This window comes from Triturus cristatus, chromosome 2_1 (assembly GCF_964204655.1).
Source record: "Triturus cristatus chromosome 2_1, aTriCri1.1, whole genome shotgun sequence".
Lineage (NCBI taxonomy): Eukaryota > Metazoa > Chordata > Amphibia > Caudata > Salamandridae > Triturus > Triturus cristatus.
The window spans coordinates 584471905-584496048 of record NC_140581.1 but is presented as its reverse complement, the minus strand read 5'-3'; the positions used below and the strand labels follow the sequence as shown (position 1 = coordinate 584496048).

General features: G+C 40.2%; 1 protein-coding gene across 3 annotated transcripts in view; it reads left to right on the top strand.

The window, feature by feature from the left end:
- Window positions 1-24144, top strand: part of KIAA0825 (KIAA0825 ortholog) — a 2097552-nt gene that overhangs the window by 1054647 nt on the left and 1018761 nt on the right. For all 3 annotated transcript variants that reach the window (XM_085632475.1, XM_085632476.1, XM_085632477.1), the window contains exon 14: window positions 5122-5261. In XM_085632475.1, coding sequence (XP_085488601.1) covers window positions 5122-5261 — 140 coding nt within the window. The remainder of the gene's footprint in view (window positions 1-5121; window positions 5262-24144) is intronic.

Genomic DNA, 24144 nt, shown 5'->3' with positions numbered 1-24144 from the left:
TTCAGATTGAGAGAATGCAAGACTTTGTTTAGGTAGTAAGATGAGAACTTACTACAATCAGATTGTTCACCAGAGTATATTCGGCACACCAAACAGTGCATGAAAAACAGTTAGCGTTGAGGCATTGGTCCCATAGAATAAAACCCCCAATAATCCCCATCGCCAGTGTGAAAAAGCAGAAAAATAACCATAAAAATGTAAGCTATGGTTAGAAACAGATTTACTTCTTCAGTTGCAGTCCCGCGGCTTCAAACACTAAGCTTGTCAGGTTCTGTGCAGTCTGGGGGGGGTTTGTTTGTCTGTCAGGGAAATGGGTCTGGACATAGCCTGGTAACTGCATGCCACTGCTTACTAAATGGCATTCCTGGCTCACTGGCCTACGGTGTGAGACCAGTGTGCTTAGGTAGAAAGATTGAGCCGCTTTGCCTTGCCTAACTTTCTTCCCATCCCCCACACGCCAAACCTAAATTGCGGATGTGTGATGGGATACATGTAGAAACATGCATATACAATTTAACTTGGTTGATGTATCAGTAAATGAAAAAGTAGCTGTGCAGGAGGCGGTCTGCTCAGTTCTAGCACCTCTGTATCCTGGGTAATACCTTCTGATGGGGCTCCGCCAAACACCTATATAGACGAACAGCTGCTGCAAGAAAAAATATTTGCGGGAATAATTAAACAGACTCTTGAAAAGCATTATTTAGCTGGCTGGCCAGGAGACATGGCAGTTGCAATACAACAAATTACGATACTACATAACTCTGACAGGAGAATACAAGCTTGCAAAATACCAGACACATGCTAATGCTCGCCACCTAAGAGGTGGTTGTTGCCTGCTGAAATGGAATAGAAACTGGGTAAGCACATAAAACCAAAATTCCTTGGAGGCGAGCCTAACAACATTGTGACCCATGAGAAGTACAGCCTTAAAAGCACGTTCTCTTGTGTCGCCCCACATACCGAGCCATTTTGAACAGTTTATTTGCCAATATTTCGCAAGTAAAATCAATAATCTTGAGGAAGATGAGAAACTCTTCATCATTCTTTGAGCAGTACCAGAAACAGCAAATGAGGAAGCAGAGGCGGCTCATCCGTAATGGTGGATATTCGCCGCCCCACTGGCCAGTCAGTCAGCCGTCAAGCAAAAAATAAACATTACCGCTGACTGACTGAGGCGAGGCAGTGGTGTAGGGAGGGGCAGGGCCAGGCATAGCAGGGAAGAGTGATAGGCGCATTTAGGTTTCTCCAACCCAGCTGTGTTGCACGGACAGGTTGAAAAAATATCACAGGCTCCTAGGCACTGTCTGAGCGGCATACCACGCCGCTCAGACAAATTCTGGCGCTGCTCTCATGCGATTGAGAGCAGTGCCGAGATTGGGTGGGAACCTGTGCCCCAGTGCATGCTGGGAGGAGAGCCAGAGAAGAGGACCAAGGCATCCACGTCATCAGGTAAGTTTAAAGAAAAATATTATTCCCCCTTAATGCCCTGCCACCCTCACTTTCGTTTTGCGGCAGCCGCAACTGGGGAGAAATGCCGCAAAGTTTCTCTTTACATTCCCCCAAAAGATCAAAGACACACAGAAAGAAGCTGCATTTCATATCCTGGAAAGACAATGTAAACAACTGTCATTTATGCATCACTTCTTTTACCCAGTTTGTTATTTTGGCAGTATATCAGGCAAAAATGTTTTTGTATTAAACGTTGAGTTCACCTATTCCTCCACCTCGTCTTTGCATTGTCTCTTTTCCGGGCCTATTACAATTAAGTCATAAACTAATCCATTACACTAAAGTGAAGGATCTGAAGAGTGTTTCTTTTAAGGTCTAGCGTTAGCCAAGACCTTTTGATTTTACTAAAATAATATGTATAATAAACTTACTTAAAGGGGCTTTCAGCAACCACTCTTCACCCACTGGTCTGTTACAGCATACAGCATGGGCAGCCTACTTAAGCCTCTGGTGACTGTATTTTGCTCTTTCTGAAGGAGCACATCCGCACACAAGTGGTTCCCTTTAGTGGCAGTGTTGCCTGATGTAGTGATCGGACGCATTTGAAATAAGCACAGGGCACATATCAGATCCCCTCTCCTTGCAATGCTGTTTTAAATTCCTTTTGAAGTGGTCAGCTGATTTTTTACAGCATACATTGCGATTCTGGACCAAGTTTCACCACTGATTCTTTTTTAAACGTTACCCAGGAAGAAAACCAGACTTTATGGTGTTTAGCAGCATACTTGTAACGGTTTTATTGAAATATAGGTAGGGTCTAATTTGGGTTTTAGTATCCAATATTTTATTCAGTGAACCCTATTTCCTTCCATTGTTTCTTTTTTCTTTTTTCTTTATTTCCTGCTTTATTCCCTTCTTTCCTTTTTGCCTTTTTCTTTCCTTCTTTCTTGTTTGCCTATTCCTTCTCTTGTTTCATCTTTCATCTCCTTTCCTTTTTTCTTTCTTCCCTTTTCTTTTTTCATTTTTGCCCTCTTCCTTTTTTCTTTCTTTCCTTCATACTTTCTCTTTCATTTGTTTGCCTCATTTCCCTTTTCTTTCCTTTATTCCTTTGTTCTTTCCTCTTTGGTTCTTTTTTCTTACCTTCTATCTTTTTTGCCTGCTTTCTATATTGTTCTTTCCTTTTTTATTTCTTTTGTGCCTTTTTTCTTTTCCTTTGTCTTTCTTTTCTTGCATTTTCATTTCTTTTCTTTGCTTTTTTCTTTTAATCTTTTTCTTTTTTGCCTTCTTTCATTTCTACTTTCTTTTTCTTTCTTTCTCTAATTCTTTCTTTCTTTTTTACATTCTTTCTTATGCCTTCTTTCCTTTTTCTTCCCTCCTTTCTTTTTTAGTTTTTCCTTCTTTCTTATGCCTTCTTTCCTTTTTCTTCCCTCCTTTCTTTTTTAGTTTTTCCTTCTTTCTTTCCTTCTTTCTTTCTTTCTTTCTTCTTTTTTGTTTTTTTCTTGCCTTCTTTCTTTTTGCCTCATTTCTTTCTTTTTCTCTCCTTTCCTTTTTTGCCTCCTTTCTTCCTTTTTCTCCTGCCTTATTTCCTTTTTGCCGTTTTTGCTTTTTCTTTCCTTCTTTATTCTTGCCCTCTTTCCTTCTTTATTTTTGCCTTCTTTCTCTCCTTCTGTTTTTTACGTTTTCTTTTCTTCTTCCTTTTTTTGCTTTCTTTCCTTTGTCCCTTTTTTCTTCCTTTGTGTCTTCCTTCCTTCTTGTCTTCCTTCCTTCCCTTTTTGCCTCCCTCCATTCCTTGCTTTTTGCCTTCCTTCCTTTTTTGCACCTCTTAATTCTTTTTTGTATCCATTCATTCCTTTTTTGTCTGTCTGCCTGCCTTCCTTCCTTCCTTCTTTACTTTCTTCCCTACTTGCTTCCCTTCTTTGTCAAAGGCGAGGCTAGCAGCCAATGGTACACCGATGGCTTTTTTAGGTCAGTGTTAGCCAAGATCTTTTTATTTCACTAAAAGTATTTATAACGTTACTTATAGGGGTTTTGAGTCAGACTTCATACATTAGTCTGATTATGTCATTCACGTTTTTCTTTCCCCCACTCCAGCATGCATACTAGGGCAAGATTAGCCCTCGTCAGCCATTGACTGACTTCACTATGAGTAACAGCATCCTGCTGTTTCACAAGGAGCACATCCAAACACAATGTAGTTTCCTTCAGTGCCAGATGTACCACGGTAACGTGTACTTTTTTTGAAAACCGAAAAAACACTCTTGCCATTAGCCATTCCTATTTTTTTTAGGTTTAATGAAGTCCTGGCAGTTTCTCAAACAATAAAGTTTTGCAAAAGCCATGACATAACAAACAAGAATTGCCAAAAGACTGGCAGCCAACACCAGACGTATTGGCTTTGCAAATACTTGTTTTATAGAGCGGTTGTGGTTAGCTGTACCAGCGTAAGGGCTCAGCCTTGGATAGGGTTGTGCAAGAAAGAGTTTGACTAGGTGTGATGATTACCATTAGGTATTTGATGCGATGTTTGATTTACTGTGCATTCACACTATGAACCTGTGAAAATCTCGCTTACGCTGATATTAGCGTATTCGCACTGCAGCCGTACCCTGTTACTTCTTGTAAATGGTATGTGCCAGCTAAAGGCTGGTAGAAACAGAGGCTGGAAATATACAATAACGTTAACAACACGGGCATCTCGCCACGTTATTCCACAGCACTCCAAGGCCGTCGTTGTCAGGTCCATGCTATTTTGGTACAGGAAAGCACCTTGGGCAATACGGATACAGCAGGGGTCGATTTTTCCTCGGTACAGTTTCACCTCCTCATTCTGAGTTTTTGCAGTTAGGAATGTGAATAGTGGATACAACACATTTTACCTCTTCCTTAGCAGCAAAATTCCGCTTTGTTGGTTTCCTCTTAAATAAATATTGCCAAGTAATACCGGGCAAAATGTGTGTGTGAAAATACCGTTGTCAAGTGCGAATTCATCACAGCGCCGGGAATCAGAAATCTGTGTGCCCATTGTGCTTGTAAACGGGACGTAAATCTGAAGGGAATGCCAAGTTGTAATGCTATTACCGATTCACTGTATTACACCCGCGTTTATTCAGCACATGTTGCATTTCTGAAAACAGTAATAGAGAGATTGTTGTGAATCCAATAACGATGCAGGGTGCAGATACCCTGTAGATCTGTCGTCAAGAAGTAGATAGCTTAGTGTGCGCCTTTTTGGTATTTGTCACTAAACTGCTGATGTAAATGTGCCTATGCAATAATATAAATATAATCAACAGTTCTGTTTTTCGCCCTGTAAATGAATTAGATCTATTTTGTATCACCGAATATTTGAATATAATATTGAAAGAAACATGTCTATTGCAAATGTATTCACACTTCAAGAACATAGATGCTTCCAGACCGAGATAATCGAGGTAACTTGTTATCATCGCTTAGTTGGCAGTCGACCAAATTGTTAATTTGCTTTTAGCTAGCTAAGATTAAATGTAATTCCTTCCCTGAACAGCCTTAAAGTGAGCAAGCATGAACGCACTTTGTGAGTAATCTGGGATGAATTGACATTTAAAGGATTTAGCATTACATCTGCACTTTTAAGCTATTAATTTCATAGATAAATGAACTAAATTATTCTTTCTTTATCTTGCATTCCGAAAGAACTCCAGCAGCAGGGGAAATGACGACTCTGGGTCAACTAAGACTCTTCCTATCCCAACCGTATTGTAATCAGGCTTTGCTTTTGGAAACATTGCTGCATCATGACTGTCTCATAGCAGGAATTTTAATAAGCCACTCAAGTAAGCATTTTCATCATTAGATATCATAATTGTTACCAGTGTTGTTATTTTCAGAATATGTTTGAACATGACCCTTATAATCTCTGATCATAACTGTTTTCCCAGTATTTGGAATTAGATGTAGTCACCAAAGTTCTTGGTAATTGCACTTATTTGTTTCGAATTGTTATAATGCTCTTGATTTTTAAAAGGAACTGGATAGATGTGCCAGGCTGCGTCTGACCCCTTGACGGTGAACCTGTTTTAGCCAGACTAAGATAACTGGGAAACTGAAGGATTGGCAACAACACATGTGACCTCAAGTAGATATTGTTTAGTGTCTGAATCCAGACTGCGGATATCAGACTAACAAATTACTAACAGTAGCTGCTCCTGGAGGGAGTGCTGCGGGGGAGGGGTAGGGTGGGGGTAGTAAACACCGGCATACGGCCGAACGGAGGTAGGTACATAAATAAATAAATAAAACTAAATTACAATGCGCACGCTGCATCGCCATTTGGCGTTGCAGCATGCACAATTTATTCCTCCAGGAGCTACTACTGATTACTAATTCTTACCCATGAAGCTCTTGATAGGAAGTGTCATTAATTGTTATTGCGAGGCATCATATCTGATCTGTTGTGAACCCTTGAGCTTGTGCTATCGGTATTCTTTCTTTTTTTAGACCACCACAGAGGACATATGCTGCTTTTTTAGTTGAACCTTTATGTGCTTCTGTGAAAGGGAAGTTTACCACAGTGCAGCCTTTTTAGTAGCTTAATCATTTCCTGGTTTTGGCTAGGCCTTCTGGTTTGTTACTAGGGATATATTTTGATAAAAGGTTCACATTAGAGAGTAAATTCGTTCATCAGTGCAGAAGCGCGTGTTTAGCACTGTATAGTCTTTATGTTTCAATAATGTGTTATCGAAATAATTTTTATTTTTAGCTTGGAGAGAAATATTAGATTATTTGCATCACCTTGACACATCCCCTTGACAGCACATCTGTCCATCAACTTAAGTGACAACAGTATCTTTCAGTCTGAAATAATATTCCCCAGTGCTCCTAACATACCACCAGAAATGATTAACAAGACCTTCTCCAGACCTTGGAAAGAATTTAATTGCACCACTTTTAAGTTGCAGCTGGTGGATGCATTACCAACGAACCCCATAACAGACGTACATCCGTTGATGTAAGATGAGGCATGGGTGAGCATTTCTTGAATTTATCTTTCAAGAAAGGAGCTAGGATGTAGCATACTTTATGCATTAAACAGGACACTTTAAAGTGATTCTACGCATTGACCGGCAGCAAATGTAGTTGGGAATAATGGGTTCAACACATTGTTGATTTTTTTTAGCTTTGAAAAGATGCCTCACAGTATCATTTTGAAGTTTTTTCAGTCAAGCAATGTTTTTTGGGATGACCCAAATAAACTGAATTCCAGTCTTGATTGTAGATAAGCATTAGTGACTACAATTTTGTGAGAGAATGAGAGAAAAGGAAAGAGTCTCCATAACTGTCTCAAATAAAAGAGGCATGATTTTGTAAGTGCTGTAATATGTTTTTCTAATGAAGCTATATGGTGTCCGGGTTAACTCATTTGAAGGCAGATAGTCACCCAGAAATGAGGGCCAAGGCAACCGTTCACATCCATTTAACATATTGCAGATGGGGAAGGGTCTTTATCTTATTAGGGTTAAGTTCAGCAACAGGCTTCAGCCCCAGCCCCCATCACTCAAGAAGGTGCACTCCATCTTGCAACCTATGCTACCTTCTTTCAAGCAGCTCTCGATTTCCAGAAACTCATGAAGGCCAATGACACTGCATGCACTCCAGCAGAGCCATGGCCTGTGCACATATTTATTAATATCCACCTCACCACCACTATCATCTTCAGGCAGAGTTATCAATGAATTCCTAGTTGCCAAGAACTTCCCTGAAAGACCAGTCCAGCTCCCACTAAATGTCCTACTGACCTTTTCAGGGCAATTTTGAATCACTGAATAACCAGACGTCACCCAGATCTCTGCTTTCGTTTAGGAAAACCTCCTCCTCTTGGATCACTGAAGAGGATTCCCCCCTGTTCAGAAAAAAGTATCTGCATTGTTTACCATGTGGAATGATCTGAAAATGAACATAATAACAAATTGAGTTGACCTACTACTTACTGGGCATCTCTATTGCCTTTCACAATGTACATCACTCTATACTAGTTGAGAGACTGAACAATCTTGGTATTTGTTAGAAATGGTGGTTGGCAGAGGTTTCCACAAATTATCCCTTGATGAAGGCCCTACGAGCCGAAATGCATTGGGATTTGTGAAATGTCCACTGGGATATGTAGTGTTGAAACTGCAAAAGAATTTAAATTATGAATGAAAAACCACATTACAAATAATAAATCAACGTTATTTACAACTCATGGTTTGAGTTTATTGATTTACGTTGGGAGACCAAAAATGAAGTAACTTCATTGCGAGGACATTAAGCAAGTGCCCTGGGGACATACCCCACATTTGTGGAGATGCAGTCCCAGACTGTACACAGTCTCTGCAATGGGAGGCCAGAGTTACATTTTACAGGCTGCCTCTGTGGGTGGCACAGTCAGTGCTGCAGACCACTAGCAGCAATTGATTTACAGGCCCTGGGCACACAGTGCACTGTACTACGGTCTGACAAGTAAATCAAATATGCCAATCATGGAATCACTAATCCATAACAACAATTTATAAAGGGAGCACTTGCACTTTGGCACTGAACAGCAGTGGCAAAGTGCCCAAAGCATCTAGACCAGCAAAACGGAGTCCAACACACAGCAAAAACACAGGAGGCAACAGAAGAAAAATGGTAGGGAGACCAACGCCAACGGTGCCAGGTCTAGCAGTATTACTGGATGATCCAGCATTGTCTCACTCCTGAATGTTCCTTGGCTCTTTTCAACCTTTTCACTAGTACAACTCAGGGCTTCACCAATTCTTCTCCCTTTTCTTCTTCAACACACACATCAACCATGTACCCAAACTCATCAGATCATTCAACCTCACTACAACTATGCAGATGACACCCAAATCATGCTGAAGCTAAGCACCTGTTCCGTAGGCCAAAGTTCCAAACAGACCATGCTCATCCATGTCAAGCTCAACTCATCGTAAATAGAGGTTCTGTCTTGTGGAAACTGGACAAGTACCACCCTACTGCCATCTGGCATCCGGAACCCAGTCTTCAACCAATAACTTTGAGGGGAGTGAGGTACATAACAATGTTTACGGATACCTACCTGTTGCTTTCCCTACAAGAAAATCAGTTGATCATAGGTGCAATCCACACCATGCAAAGTCGATCCCACATCTTCCAACATATAGTTTTTTCTCACAGAGTTAAAGCATGCGATCACATGTCTGCAAGATTTCTACCTGACTATTTATGGTCATCTAATTTAAGGTTCTGTACATCGCCCACCAGGCCACCCTAGGTGTAAGCCCTACTCTCTTCAGCTAAAACTATGGTAATACACGGAAAGAATAATCCTTCATTCTATACACTTCTGGTCTTCCCTTCCTTCAAACAAATTTGCATTTGTGATACTTCCTTCTTCGTACAGGCAACAGTGTTCAGAACCTAGCCCCCAGTAATTATAAGGGTAATTCATGACTACCTCGATTTTCAGGTGGGTGGTAAAGACCTGGTCGTTCCAAAATAGATGACTAAATTATGCACCAGTCAGATTAGCTTGTGATGTTGAGCAGCCACGAGCCAAACTCTGTCTGTCGTTACTCTGCCATGCTCCATGTGTAAGCATGGCTGTAAGCTTGCTGTGTTACGATTGTAGCAACTCAATGCTTCCAGAATAGGCCAGATGCCAAAGCCACATGCCACTAACCAAAACACAACAATCCTTTTACCCAGCCACCCTGATGGTGCTAAATATCTGCAAATGTGACACTGTCTTTCTTACACCTCTCTGCTTCATTCAGTACTTAGGCACAACCATATGATTGCAAAACCCTTCTGAACCTTACTTGGGATACTCATCGATTTACAGATAGCCTGCTCGATATGCTTGCACTTTTACAGCCTTACATACCAAATGGAGTAGACTTTTTCTCAGCCTCCCAGAACTGGTTTGGAACATCTCATTCAAGCTGCCTACAGGTAATGTCTGGATGGGATAAAAGTATGGATTCACATATTCTTGGTGGAAGCACAGAAGTATTCAATTTTTTGGAAGATATGTAGATTTTAATGCACATGCTGCTGAATCTGAAATGTTATTAATTGTGTTCCCCAAAGCATGTTTGATTAACTGAGTGCAAATGTTGCTTATGCAGAGTCACTAAGAATCCCACATTCATCTAACCGAAGCAGTTGATGAATTTGGTAATTGGTATAGATATGAATCTCTCAAAATACCAAGGAAAGTCTGTTAAGATAAGAATGAACCAAAGGTTTTTGCCCAATGAGTGGAATCGCCATGTTCTTCTGGATGATTGATGACACTTTTATGCAGCAATGCAGTAGAAATGAGGTCTTCAAAGGCAGTGCGACCCTCTGAAGTCTTGTGCTACCACCTCAACTACCCCTACCGTCACCTACCGCTACAACATCTTACCACTACATTAACTAATTTTCTATAATGAAAGTAATCCCCAAATCAATTCCACTACATCATCTTAACAGCCAACCCCATTAGAATTCTCCCTCTAACCCTGGCCTTTAGTATTTAAATTCATGTAATGGTATGTCTGTTCTGATGCGTAAACCTTCTGTACTCATGGCGTCTTTAACCCTCTTTAATAGTTATCAATTTAGTAAATTTTAATGGCATAAGCAGTGATTGTCCATAGTCAGCACAATTCATGTTTTCCACAAACATATGAAAAGGACAGTGCTTAATGAAGGGTGAATAATTGATTTATCCCTGAATATTTAATCCCCTGAAGAAAGGAAGTTATAAATCGTGATAGTGGAGAAAGCTACCAAACGTAATGGATTTGCTGTTACTGTGCAAATGATTCATTATCAAAGGAAATATTAGGGCCAGCCAACCTCTCTGCTAACAAAACATTTGCCAGTAGAGTGGATTATTCTCTGTAGACACGGTTTATTCAATATCTACTTGTTCATTTTGCATTTAAAAATAGTACTCCTAATATCTAATGACAAACTAGAATCATCTTTCTTAATCTTGAGGCATGTCGAAATACCAGCTGGAATATCTTATGATGTAATATTGGGACAAAATGTCAGAATTTCTCTGCATGGCTACGAAAAGCTGTCTTGTTCATAATCAGATCTAGTTTCAAACATCTTAACTGTGTAGCAAGAGCGCATATCAGCTTAACATACAGAAAATGTGTTTCGGGTCGCCCGCTTCATTCTTTGGCTTGCTAGGGTAAGTGCCTTTCAGGAATTGACACATTGGACTGCCCGGAGCATTTTACATCCTCTCACTGCAGTTCGCGAATGTGCAGTTAGATCTGAAATTGGTTATGCGGTAAAAAAAAAATGTCCTTTTATTTGATTGTTTTAACTTGCTCCGTCATCTCCTGCCTCTTCCCAAAATCTACCTCCAGCTCCTCCTCTGATAGCGCTACTGACAGGTGTTGTTTTCCATGTAGAGTGCCAAACGTGAGTGACATGATGTGGTTACTTACTACGGAAACTAAAGGATCTCTCCTCTAGTGGCAGTTTCCATTAGAGAAACAACCATTTGGCATCCCTAGCGACCATATCATTGCATGATAGTCTGTGAAAGGCGTACAACTCTTTCCTTTTCTCAATGACTTGGTTCTCTTACCTCCTCCCCTGATTTTGAGGGTAAATTCAAACTAACACTAATGTTTACCGTGGCATAACAAATGCCCCTGTTGCGAGGGTGGGGGACAACCCTTCAGGGGGGCCGCCTTATGTCTAAGGCCAATTAATATTTGTGAGATATGGGCAACTCGGGGGACCCTAATCACATTATGCCGTGGGGAGGGGGCATTATTTTGCTTTACACCGCTGAATGTTTAATGAGTAATGGGGTACAAATCTATATATTATATTAGGAGTAATAAGTGATGGTGCAAATCTGAACATCAACAATGATTTTGTTGTCAATATTTTAATTCTGATGTTTTTATCTTACAGCTCATCTCTTTCCTTTCAGCCACCCTCTTCCCACTCTTCTGAATGCACTTCTGTGTATCTTCTTCACTTCACTACCCCAATACACAGCACGCCCACTTACCTTTAAGCAGTGCATTTTCTTTTACTTTCGCCTTGTCAATACTTTGACAACTGTGTTCTTCCTTCACTCTAGTGTGCACAGAATCACAATTGTAACCGGAATACGTGACCATTGTTCTTTGTACCTGGAGGCATCTCAGTTCAAAGTATGCACTATACAAGAGTAATGTGCTACACGAAAATAAAATACAGAAACACAAAATCCTGGAAATAACTAACACTGCAAGATTCTATAAAGCATGCTAAATACAAACAGGAACTAAATTACTGACATAGATTACATTAACGATCTTTACGTTCATTGTTCAGAAATTGATCACAGTTTTGCAACTAAGGTTAAGGACATAAATATTTTTAATTACTATCAAGTCTGGGACCCTGAGGGACCCGGTTCACTTAAAGCCCTGTGAATAGTCATTATAGTGCTAATTGTTAACATATGGTCAGCAATCTTGAATAATAGTGCCCGCCATTAGTGTGATGCTTGCACCTGCATTGCAGTGCCAATCGATGAAGAATCACTTTCACATATGGGATAGCCAGCGCTCAAATGGCGTTGCCCGTTCCTTTTCTCACTTTCTTATATTTTCCCACTGATGGGCTATTTTCTTGACTCATGGTGTTAGCTGTAGAATATACTTCAAGGGTGAAAACCTTTTTTACCAGTACTTCCCAGGAAGGGAGTCCACTCACTGGTCCTCTTCTGTAGGGTTTAAACCAGTGCCCCACATTTGGGGCATTACCTTTGTTCTTGTCTGTAGTGTGCATTACACGTATGTTTCATGTATGTGTGTGGTCGAGGAGTCATGTATTTGCTATAGTTTTCTTTTTGGCCACCATATTACAGTTACACACAAAGTTTCCTTGCAGTCATGCTTCTTCGATTTTGAATGTGACATTTTGTTTCTGCTTCCCTCCCCAGGAGCCTAGAGCTCCTTGGTGGGCTGGATGAGGATCATCCTCCCTTCTTTGAAGAGCATGTTTCCTCTGCACAAAATTAAAAGCCACCTTCCTTCATACTTCTGTTGTGCAGGTTACGGCCAGGGAACCCGAGCACTGTAGTTCAATACGGTCTGGCCCAAATCAATATCTGAGTGTGATGCGCGACGACTAAACTGCTTGCCCTGTGAAGTCCACAGGAAGCAGAGCAAAGACTGAAATGTTTGCTTCTCGTGGGAGGGATGGTTGGAATGTTGAAAAGTTAGCAATGGGCTTGTCCCTGGCTACCTGCTAGTGCCCCACAGCAGGATCTACTTTGAGCCAGCAACTTCGGCTGCTTTTGGAATTAGAGGAGAAACTGCACACGGATTTAGGCCAAAGTTGTGGAATTCCCTACCCCCTGATCAGAGAGCCTGTCACTCTCAGTCTAAATGTCTTCCGCAAGAAGCTAAAAACCTGGGTGTTTTAACTCTTACAATGGGAGTTGCCTATTGATGTGCTTCTGGGTTCTTTACTGTTGCGTAGCGCTGGGAAACCCTTTTCTGGTAGCCACGAACTGTGCAAATCTATATGATAATAATAGTGATAATGTAGAACAGACATTTGCAAGGGGCAGGACATTTGTTTGAGTTCTGGGGAGCAGGTGCTTGACTTTGGGGCATCTTCCTGCTCAGGCCTGCCTGAGTATAATAAGAGAAGCTGAACTACCAACAAAGAGGGGGTCTGAACCCTGATTGCCAGGAACATATATACATGGAACAGACACAGATCTGCGTGCGGGTCACCTCAGCAGATCGAGTGCCCTAGCAGCAGCAAGACCCCCGCTTCTCAGTCCCAGAGTCATTACCCCAAAGACAGAGCACCGTCCGAGCTCGAGGAGCTGTAGAGATGGGTTGTAAACTCAGTCAGAGTTGAGGTTGTACTGGACACTGGCTGGCTATTGAGTTGATCGTGAGTTAGTTTTGTGTCATACTGTATCCGTGCTTCTAACTCCTACCACCTCAAAGAGTAACCCATTGACTGCTTAATCGCGCTACTCTTGGAGAGTGCCCACCTGGAGTAACTTGATTATCCAGTTGGAAGAAATCAGTAATAGTGGCCCCTAGCACATCACTGGTAAACTGCCCAGTAACCACCAAGTATCCCAGGACCTCAAGGAAACGCCTGAGACGGGCATTTCAGCCCTTCAAAGCGGATGAAAGCTAAGCCAATATATGGCTGCATGTGTAAAGTCTCTCATTTGGCATACTTAAGCTTTGTTCATACAGTGTTCTAAATAATTACCATTACTTCGAAACAGTGATTATTTAGAACACAACTTGCATCTTATGCTCGTGTGTGTCTAAGATGTTGATTTAAATGCAGGATTCCCACATCATTAACAGTCGCTGGAGGCTGAAAGATGGGGCAATGAGAAGTGTACACAGGGGGCAATGAGAAGTGTACACAGGGGGCAATGAGAAGTGTACACAGGGTTGACTGTCTTTAAAATAATTTGCTTGTACATTCATGGGAATACCGGCTAACGTTTTGATAAACGCACAATAAAGTTGGAGGAAGAACAATAAAATACACATTGGTGAGGAATGAAGACTTAGAGAACATAAGTATTTCGTTCATTTTGTATTTTATGTAAGGTGATGTTAAATGAAGTGTTGACCAAGCCCTAAGGAGAATCCTAGCATTTTCCATAAAATATTTGTGTTTCCAGGTCACCTCAAGCATGACATAGAGGAACATTATGGTCTTTCTGACGGTGTAGTGTGCTGAATATTTTTGCGGGGTGGTGTAACTCGCAGGCAGGAACAATGTTGTGCACTATTCTTTTGAAAAACCAAGATAGCCATGAATACATAAATGTGCTATAACCTGCTGGGGTCTGCCAGACACCAGAGTACAGAAACCAAGATGAGAAGGCCAAAGGGGGCTCGTGGAAGTATGGCATTGGTACAAGTCTAAAGGACACGCTCTGCAGTTCGCAGATTTTACATAAATACAAAACACAATTACACATATGTATAGATTAAGGCACAAGAACACTCATTTATTTTGATCAAGTGCTTAACATGAGATTAGAACTGAGGTCTGTGGGTGCAAGGTCAGCATCATCTCTCTAGATCACATCTCCTTTGACGCCTCCCACTGGGAGGTGTTTGTACAGGCTGCTTACAGAGATTAATTGGTTTGTTCCTCGAAGATCCTATTCCGCAGGCAGAACTTGTGTTCTATATTATACACCAATGACATTGCTGCCCGTGTTGACAAAAAGTGCTATGATACCCTACCATTCGACCCTGCTAAAATAAGCACCACTTCATGGACGGTGGCTTCACACATATTTGCTCCCAAATGAGACGCATGATGCCATTGTGGATAACTACAATAACTCCCAAGCTTCATTACTAGACTTCCCTCTAGTGCACACATTATATGACCTAGCGTCCAAAATAATAGATTATGGGTCATGCAGGATGTGTTGTTTTATCAGTAGATAGTAAATCGTGCACACTAGATGGATCTGCAATCCTGTTGGCAATTCTGCAAGTGCTTGGTCAAACGTTGCTGATGCCACGCCCACATGTCTTGCTCTTCATTTTCTTATTCTGAGTGAGTTAGTAGGCTTTATTGTGTAGGAGGCTCGTGTGTCATGAGACTCACGCCAAGTGATCTATGTGATTGTGTCTGTTGTGATCCAGCAGAGTGCTAAGCACTGTGGGGTAACAGTGATACACCCAAAGTGGTACTGCTTGTTACTAATGTACTAATGACCAAGCCATGACAACACTCTTGGTTGGAGACAGCTAATTAATGCTCATCTTATGTAAGTCCACTTACTGTGCTGTGACTGTCAATCTGATTTAGGGCAGGATTCCCATATTAGCATCCCGACTGTGAGTATGTAGCCTGTAAAGGTCTATGGTAGTGGTAGGCAGTGCTGGTGTGTCCTCTTCATTGCTGTCCCTTGCACTGATCTCCTCTCCACAGAAGCCATTGTAGAGCCACGTGTAGTTTTTGAAGTCACATCCACTAAATGAAACAAGGAGATATGTTTGTGTAATTCTTTTCTGTACCTAGCCAGATCCAAAACAACGTATTTTACAAGGGCAACCAAGTATGCTGCTAAAGAACCCTTGGTAGTCCAACGTAAACAGACCTTACTGTTCGCTGTGGGTTCTTTTTTCAGAATTAGAACATATTTGCTTGTCGTAGTTAAGGCCAGTTCCGCAAATAATGGCAAAATTAATCCAAGGTATCATCCACCCATATCTTAGTAAAAGTACATATAGTACTTATTTCCAAACCAGTGGTGGTTCATAAACAACTTTTTTTGTGTTCATATGGTGCAGAAACCTAAGGAAACAAAGTAAAATGTGTGTGTGTCTATCTATCTATCTATCTATCTATCTATCTATCTATCTATCTATCTATCTATCTATCTATCTATCTATCTATCTATCTATCCAGATAGATAGATAGATAGATAGATAGATAGATAGATAGATAGATAGATAGATAGATAGATAGATAGATAGATAGATAGATAGATCAAGCAATCGACAAAAGACTCCTCGATTAAAGATCATTATTCATTGTTGAAAGAAATCTCTATCGCTGGAAAAGTTCACAAAATAGTAGGAGCTAGGGGTCTCACTGTGTTCAAGTTAAGGACACTTTGACATGATTCGTAATTCTAAAATTCTTAATCAGGACTGTGCAGAAGAGAGCACATCAGAAATGAGGCCAGGTGGGTCCTGGGAAGATTGTAATTAGAAGGCCCTGAAAAAAGAGCATCTGCTAAAATGTCCAGATTAGTAAGGTTTAGCAGTGCGACTTCAGTGTCTTATGCAGAACCAGAATATTTGTTCTGTGCAATTGAGTGGTAATTTGGTTGCACTCAAAGTCCTATTGTACTCTATGTAAACTGACTCTATGGCATATCCATTATTCCCCTTTTACTTGGAAGAGCTCTAAACACCTGTGTGTATGCAAGCTAGGACCAAAGACCTGAATCTTGTCTGTCATTTCTGCATTGGTAAAGAATAGACATGAGGATAGATAAGGAAACTGTGCGGCTGCCACATAAGAAAGAGAAAGAGATCAAATCCCTGGCGTGCAGAGAATCTGCCTTTCCCTGGACAGAGCCTGAGTCTAGCTTCCAGCAGAATATTGTGAGGAGTTTGAGTCTGCAGAGACTGAAAGACCTATGACCGTTGGCCACCCGGAGCTTTAACCTGAGAGCTCTGTCAATGGCTGCAACCTGCATGAGGGACAATGTGCCTCACTACTCCCTTGTACCCCTGAGAGCCCATCCCACTGAGAAAGGTCCCATTTACCTTTATATTCTTCACTACCTTTGAAAGTGTTGGTAACTCTGTGTGAGGGCCTGAGTGCCTCCAGATTCATTGATACCCACAAGCAGTAGAGATCCTGCATGGAGAGCTTGCATGGATCCATACTTTGTTATTGTAATCTGGACCATGTGCAAGCAGTGTTGATCCTCTCCCCTTTTGATTTGAGGACATGTTTGTGTCTGCAGAGCCCACCACTGCTTTTATGCCCTGACATCAGCAGCATACACCTGATGTGAAGGCTCATGTGCCTTTTTCCCACTTGGTACCATTATTCAAGACTGCAACTGTTGATAGTTCCTTAACGGTGCAAGATGAAAGAACAGATGTCACTGCCCGTAAAGAGAGTGCCCGCAGTGAGGCGTCTCCTGATGTAGCATTAAAGAACTGCAAGTGAACTCCTCCCACAGAAACCAATAAGCTATCTTATTGCATGATTGTTGCTGCATTAATCAAGCACCACATTAGAGTGTAGTCTACCTTTGATTAAGTGTGCTTGGGTCCATAGACACAGAATCAGTTACAGAGTGATAGAGTATTGAAAATGCCTTAAGACTCTTTGAAGTTACTAAGCATATTACCTTAATTGGAAGTGAAGAATTATATTGATAGCTAATGAATAACACAGCTTGGACTATATTTAATCATGAGTGATACAAGCACTAGCTGGATTAAGCATGATATCACACACCAAAGAAAGAGTAAGTCTTGGCTGTTTGACTTCATTTCTATCTGAAGGTTAAAATGCAAAGAGGAGGTGCTTCACTGTACAGGGAGCTCGCAGCAGTAGCTGGCTGCTGAAGGTCCAAGGACACTGAACAAACCAAAAGGTACAAAGGCCTCCGAGCTTATATCCCATTGTGTATGGTACTGTGTAGAGCAAATGACATGCGACTTTTTTCTATATGTCGTCTTTTTTCATTGAAGTGAGAGATGTCAGCAGGGTGACATAGGTGTTTTTGTAGTCTTATGTTTGTGAGGATCAGTTAGATTGCATCATTTATTCCTGCTACCTTTATTCGTGTGGCCCTCCTCCCATCTTTAGGTAGTCATAAGTAACTGTTCACTTTAGTACTGTGTTTTTCCTTACTGGTGAACTATCATAATCCCGCAGTAGTCACCCCAGCCAATTGTGTGTCTGTAACAATTCAACCCCCCAATATTAAAAACGAAGACAATTTGTGTTAGAACTCTCCATATCAAATTCGTCAATATGTGTCTGCATTGTCTAAATGCATACAGTGAGTCTAGCATTATTATCAGGACTCAGAAGCCAGGTAAGAAAAAGCCCTTCCAATAGTTTTTTTGTAACTTTACAAAGCTTAGAAATGTGGCTTTCGGTTCACACATCCATGTCTGTGGCTGGTGCTGTGTGCCTCCAGTCATGTGCCTGTATATAGAAAGTTAGAATAATAAAATCCATTTCCATACAGCACACATGTCATTGATACACTACATAAAGTATGTCCATTATCCCAGTGATAGATGTCTTGTTTCACCTAGATTTAAAAGCAGAACTGAGTTGCCTTAGGCATTATAGAACAATCTGTAACCATTTATTTGAAATTAGAGACTAGTGTTAGAGTGAAAGAATGAAGCAGAAAACAACACTTTTCCCATCATATTCACAAACCATATTTTCACTCATACTCTTATTTTGTGCGGTTGGTGCGATGGTATTTCCAGAACTCGCCAGCTCCATAACAAGGTTGTGTTTGCTCAGGAATTACAGGATCTAGCAAGACTATCAAACAATTTCAGGAGGGACTGTCATGAAGAAAAAATGCTTCATATACATTCAGTCTTTTATTTCACATTTCTAAATACAGCAGCATAGCACCCACAGAGAGCAGTTACTGGAATATGCACTGCACGTCTTCCAATGGGGACTTATGAGCCATCTCACCAGCAGTGGTTGGACATTCGGTTCAGCAGCCAGATGTTTGGGGAATGCGGTATGTACACCCCATATGCATCCTTTTGTGCAAAATACATGCGTAGAAGTGTCCACTGACATGCCTGTTTAGAAAACTGGGGTGGACTCTCTCACTTAGTAAGATGTTGGTAATTCAGATTGACAAAACCGATGTCCTATTAATTGTATTTGACATGGGGCTTAAGGTGTAGCAACTGGTGTAAAGGGGGAAGCAGAGAGTTTCACATAGCCATCTCTCTGAAGCCTCTCAGCCCCATCTTTACTTTTTATGTATTCTGTACACATGAGCCACCTGCAAAGTGCAGTCCCCCTTGTGATTGTTGTTTTAATTATATTATTTTGTGGTCCCACACTTGAGTTGTGGTCACTATTTTACATTAATCTTACCTCCTAATCCAGCATTTATCGACCCTTTCCTTACTGAGTGCGGTGCAGATGCGCTGCCCTCTGTGAATCTACCCCTTAAAGCAAATGTCTTTCCTTTTTACCAAACGTTCTCAACTCTACCCCATTTATTGTGTAAAGGGATCCCACCACCTATTCTATGTTTGTGCCTGCCTTTGCGCAGGTTACTTCCAAAAGTCACATGGTGTTTAACATCTGCAAGGTTTATTTTGTGCTTGAATTAACTTTTAAAGGGTTGACAAGAGGAGCATGGGCCCGCCTGAGGGCTTGACACATTGTATGAACATCTCTCTCCAGGATGGTGCTTAGACTCACTGGAGTAGAGGGAGATTAGACTATTATGGGTAGAGAAATAAAGCATCAGCCTATGATTCTTCATTTTAAACCAGACGTCCATAACCAGCTGCACATTAGTCCATGAAGGGAGATGAGGTGCAGTGTGGTATCTGGAGCTAAAATACTGGTTCTTCAGAGGTCATACATTCAAATCCCGGCTAAGATGTAGACTTAGCCTTCCATCCTCCCACAGGGAGAGCGTATATGGTGCTTGTAGAGTTTTGATGCACTGGCACACTATTTCAGGTAGAACATAAGGATAATCAGACAGAACTTTGTTTTCCCTACCTACCTCGATCATCATTTTAGTTGTTTAATAGATAAATAGAGAAGGGGCAATTATCCGGCATTTTATTGGCTATGGCATGACTATGCATTTTGGTTGTTGGGTTTACCCTTTAAACGCCAGAGAACAATTGCAAACAATGGAGATTTATGTGTTTGTTGACACCTATCTTTTTTTAATTTAAAGAATATAAACCTTTGTGGTTAAAGGTGTTGTTCATGTGTAGCTGAGTTTTTGGAAAATAATTTTTTTTTTTTTTTTAAGTTTGACACTGGGTCACCTGAATAACACAAGGTACACGATCATGTCAATGCTGTGTGAATCTGTTTTACTGCAGCGCTGTAGTTAAACAGGCAACTACTAATTTGAACATAATTTTAGCATTGTATACTATTCTTGAAATTTATGAGCATCATGCAAACGATAGTACTATTTTGTAAATATTGCCTTGTTCTTCTATGAAGATGTATACAACACATGGTGTCCACTTAGGCGTTTGTGCCTTTAAAATGAAGATTTGACCAGGGAAGAGGTCATGTGATAAAGACCACGGACGTGATCGAAACGCGTCTTTCTCTTCTATAATAAATACCTCTCAAATCGATCAGTTGGCTCGTGGAGACTCTTCTCTGGTAACTCCATGCATCGTGATATATATATATATATATATATATATATATATATATATATATATATATATATATATATAAACATGAACATGTGTTTATGAGCAATGTCGTCTGCTGGCTCAGATTCATAGATGATTTGTTTGTCATATGGAAAGGATCAGAGAATGAGGCACACAAATTTGTGGCATCTTTAAACAACAATGATGTGAATTTGCAATTTACCTCCAATGTCAGCAATACTAATATAACCTTCTTAGATGTACAAATTAACATAGTAAATGACAACATGACTACATCTCTATACCGTAAGGACACGGCAGGGAATACAATGTTGCACGCATCTAGTGCGCACCCTCCACACTTAATACAGAGTATCCCATACGGAGAGATGCTGCGTATTCGTAGGGTTTGTAGTGAAGACTATGATTTAAAAGAGAAACAACTGGAAAGTAGAAAGTGATTCCTAGAAAGAGGATACAATAGTGCATCTATTGATAATGCTATAGTTAAATCTAGGACACGCACCAGGCAAGACTTATTACAAGTCAGCAGCAAATCACAGATAGCCAGCACAAATAACAAAGGGGAAGTGGGTAAGGAACCTACTAGATTGATACTAACCTACTCCAGACAGGAACAACAGTTGCGAGCCATTATTAGACGGAATTGGCCTATAGTCCGGGATGACCCAGTAATAGGAGCAATGCTCCCGAAGCATCCGGCTATAACATATAGAAAATCATTTTCAATGGCTAATGCTCTAGTTCGAAAAAACCCCGAAGAACAACAGCAAATAGGTTGGTTGATGGCTAGAAACGGTTTCTTTAAATGTTCTAGCTGCAAAGCGTGTCAATATGGTATAAATAAAACCTCATATCACACTGCATTTAGTAATAAAGCTTTAAATATAAAACAACACCTGACATGTCGGACAGAATTTGCCATTTATGTTCTACAATGCAGTTGCAATCTATCCTACATAGGCAGCACCAAGTTATCTGTCCATAAACGCATTTTACAACACACAAGGGCCATTGTTAACAATGACCCGAGTTATCCGGTAGCTAGGCACTTCAAATCACATCATGACAGCAACCTGCAATTTCTGAAATATTATGTCATTGATGCTATCCCTACCCAAAGAAGAGGAGGGGATCGTGAACACAAACTGAGGCGCCTATAAACAAAATACATTTTAGAGATGGACACAAAGCAGCCGGGAGGCCTAAACACTAGTGAGGATTTGCATACTTATCTTGACTAAGAACTATTTCATCAGTATAATCTGTGACATATATACCTACTGTAGTTCTATGGCTCTAGTCAAACATAAGCTGAGCTCTGCGATCTTTTATCCTCTTTTGTATTTTCTTCTTTTTATGCTGTTTTTATGCTGTAACGTTCAGGTGTTTTTATGGAGTTGATTTTTAGTAATTGGATTGTATTTATTAACATTTTATGTATTTAATATTTATATACATATTTATGTTGATTTTAAAGTACAATAGTGGGAATCAATTACTCTAAAAACGTAACCAAAAAATTCCCTTGGACCCTAGACCCAACACTTACACAACAAATACCCCTCACTGCCTCTAAAATTTAATCTTGAAATGAAATTAATCACAAATATATGAGGCAAAGGCAGCATGATAATATTTTATTAATTATAGCACGAGTACTTTAAAAAGGGAAAAAGATGGGTAAAAATACAGCGGCTTTGAGACATGGGAGATTTTTTATAATTTATTAATTTTCTTACATTTTAGGCACTTGTAAATCGGGTCCATTCAATACAATAGACATTAGATAATACCGGTCCTTTTTTGCATTTAAGCGAATTATTTCTGAAAAGTATTAACAATTGTAATAGAACCGGTGTTTCTTACAACATACAAGTCAGGATCCAAGCATTTAAGCAAATTACCAAATTCTGATTATTATTGTATATACATGTATTTTATAATAATGTGCTGCTAACTGAGTTTTATCTGTATTTATTTATTTATACTCTATGACTGTTAGTTTTATGCCTTTTTAAGCATTTATGCCATTATTGTTCAAGCTTTTCAAACATCATGCAAATTATTCAATGTTTGATGCTTTCTATGTCTATGAATTATATGATTGGATGCCGTCACTTTAAATAGATTAAGCACACGTGGTAACGCTGTCATGTGATCAAGGCAGGGAGCTGTCGAAACGCGTCATGGCGATGTTCTAAAGGAATAAAATACAAAAACGAGCACTTATCTTGGGTCCACTCTCGTTTGTTGGTTTGAAAACGTTGTGAGACGAGACTGCTTCATATATATATATATATATATATATATATATATATATATATATATATATATATATATATATATATATATATATATATATATATATATATATTCACTGAAAAAACCATAGGTTTCAGGGCCGTTATAGTTAGCTGGACATTTCCCTCGTACAAAACCATAGAAATTCCCCCGTTATAGTTAATTCAGCTAACTATAACTCGCGCCCCCGCAATGCACTGCTGATGACGTCGCATATTACATCACTCATGACATGATCAGTGACATCACTCATGACATCACTGATGACATCTCAAATGACATCACTGATGACGTAAATCCATGTGGTAAATTAGTGCATCTTCTCACACCCTTTGATATACTGAATCAAAATTTCAGACGTCCATTCTCAAAACCATATATACTCCAATACCAATAACTACATACCCACTCATTGACTCTTAGATCTACACACACATCCACTCACTCACCTGTACAGTCACTCATACTTACAGTCACTCAGTACAGGACTATCATATGCATTTATACACCTACATAGATACTCACACACCACCAATCATCCATAGAGGTACTCTCACACCTAGTCAGTCATGCAAATAATTAATCACACTCCCATTTACTCACCTATGCAGTAATACACACACAAGTTCACTTACTCATAAAAATAGTACCACATTCTTACGCTCTTATACAATCACTGATACAAACACACACTCATCCATACAGCCACTCTCACAATCACACACTCTCACATATACCCACTTATATACTCTTACACACATATATACTGCCTTTCACATATGTAGTTAGTCACACATGTACCACTGAGATATACATTCAATCACTAACACACCCATACATACACTCACCCAACCATACAGTCCATCACAGATGCACTCTTAAAACCATGCACCCATAGAATCACCCACTCACACATGTATGCACAGAGTCACACACACCCCACCCACACAAACACTCAGGGACCCATACAGATAGTCAGACAACCAATCAATAACCCATAGAGACACTCATATAGCTATTCACAAAACCATGCAGCCGCTTATACACCAACAGACAGACAGATACAGACATTCACACAGTTTACTCACTAGTTTGCAGTAAGATGCGTTTAATGACTCACTTATAGAGTCAGTCACGCACCTACTAAATCATCCATTCACACACTTATACACCCACTCATTCTTCCATAGGTTTTTCCCTATATATATATTAAACATATTTAAAATTTACAGAAACACACACTCACTGGATGACGTCATCAGTGATGTCATCAGTGATGTCATTTGAGATGTCGTCAGTGATGTCAGGAGTGATGTCACTGACCATGTCATGAGTGATGTAATATGTGATGTCATCAGCAGTGCATTGCGGGGGCGCGAGTTATAGTTAGCTGAACTAACTATAACGGAGGAATTTCTAGGGTTTTGTACGAGGGAAATGTCCAGCTAACTATAATGCCCCT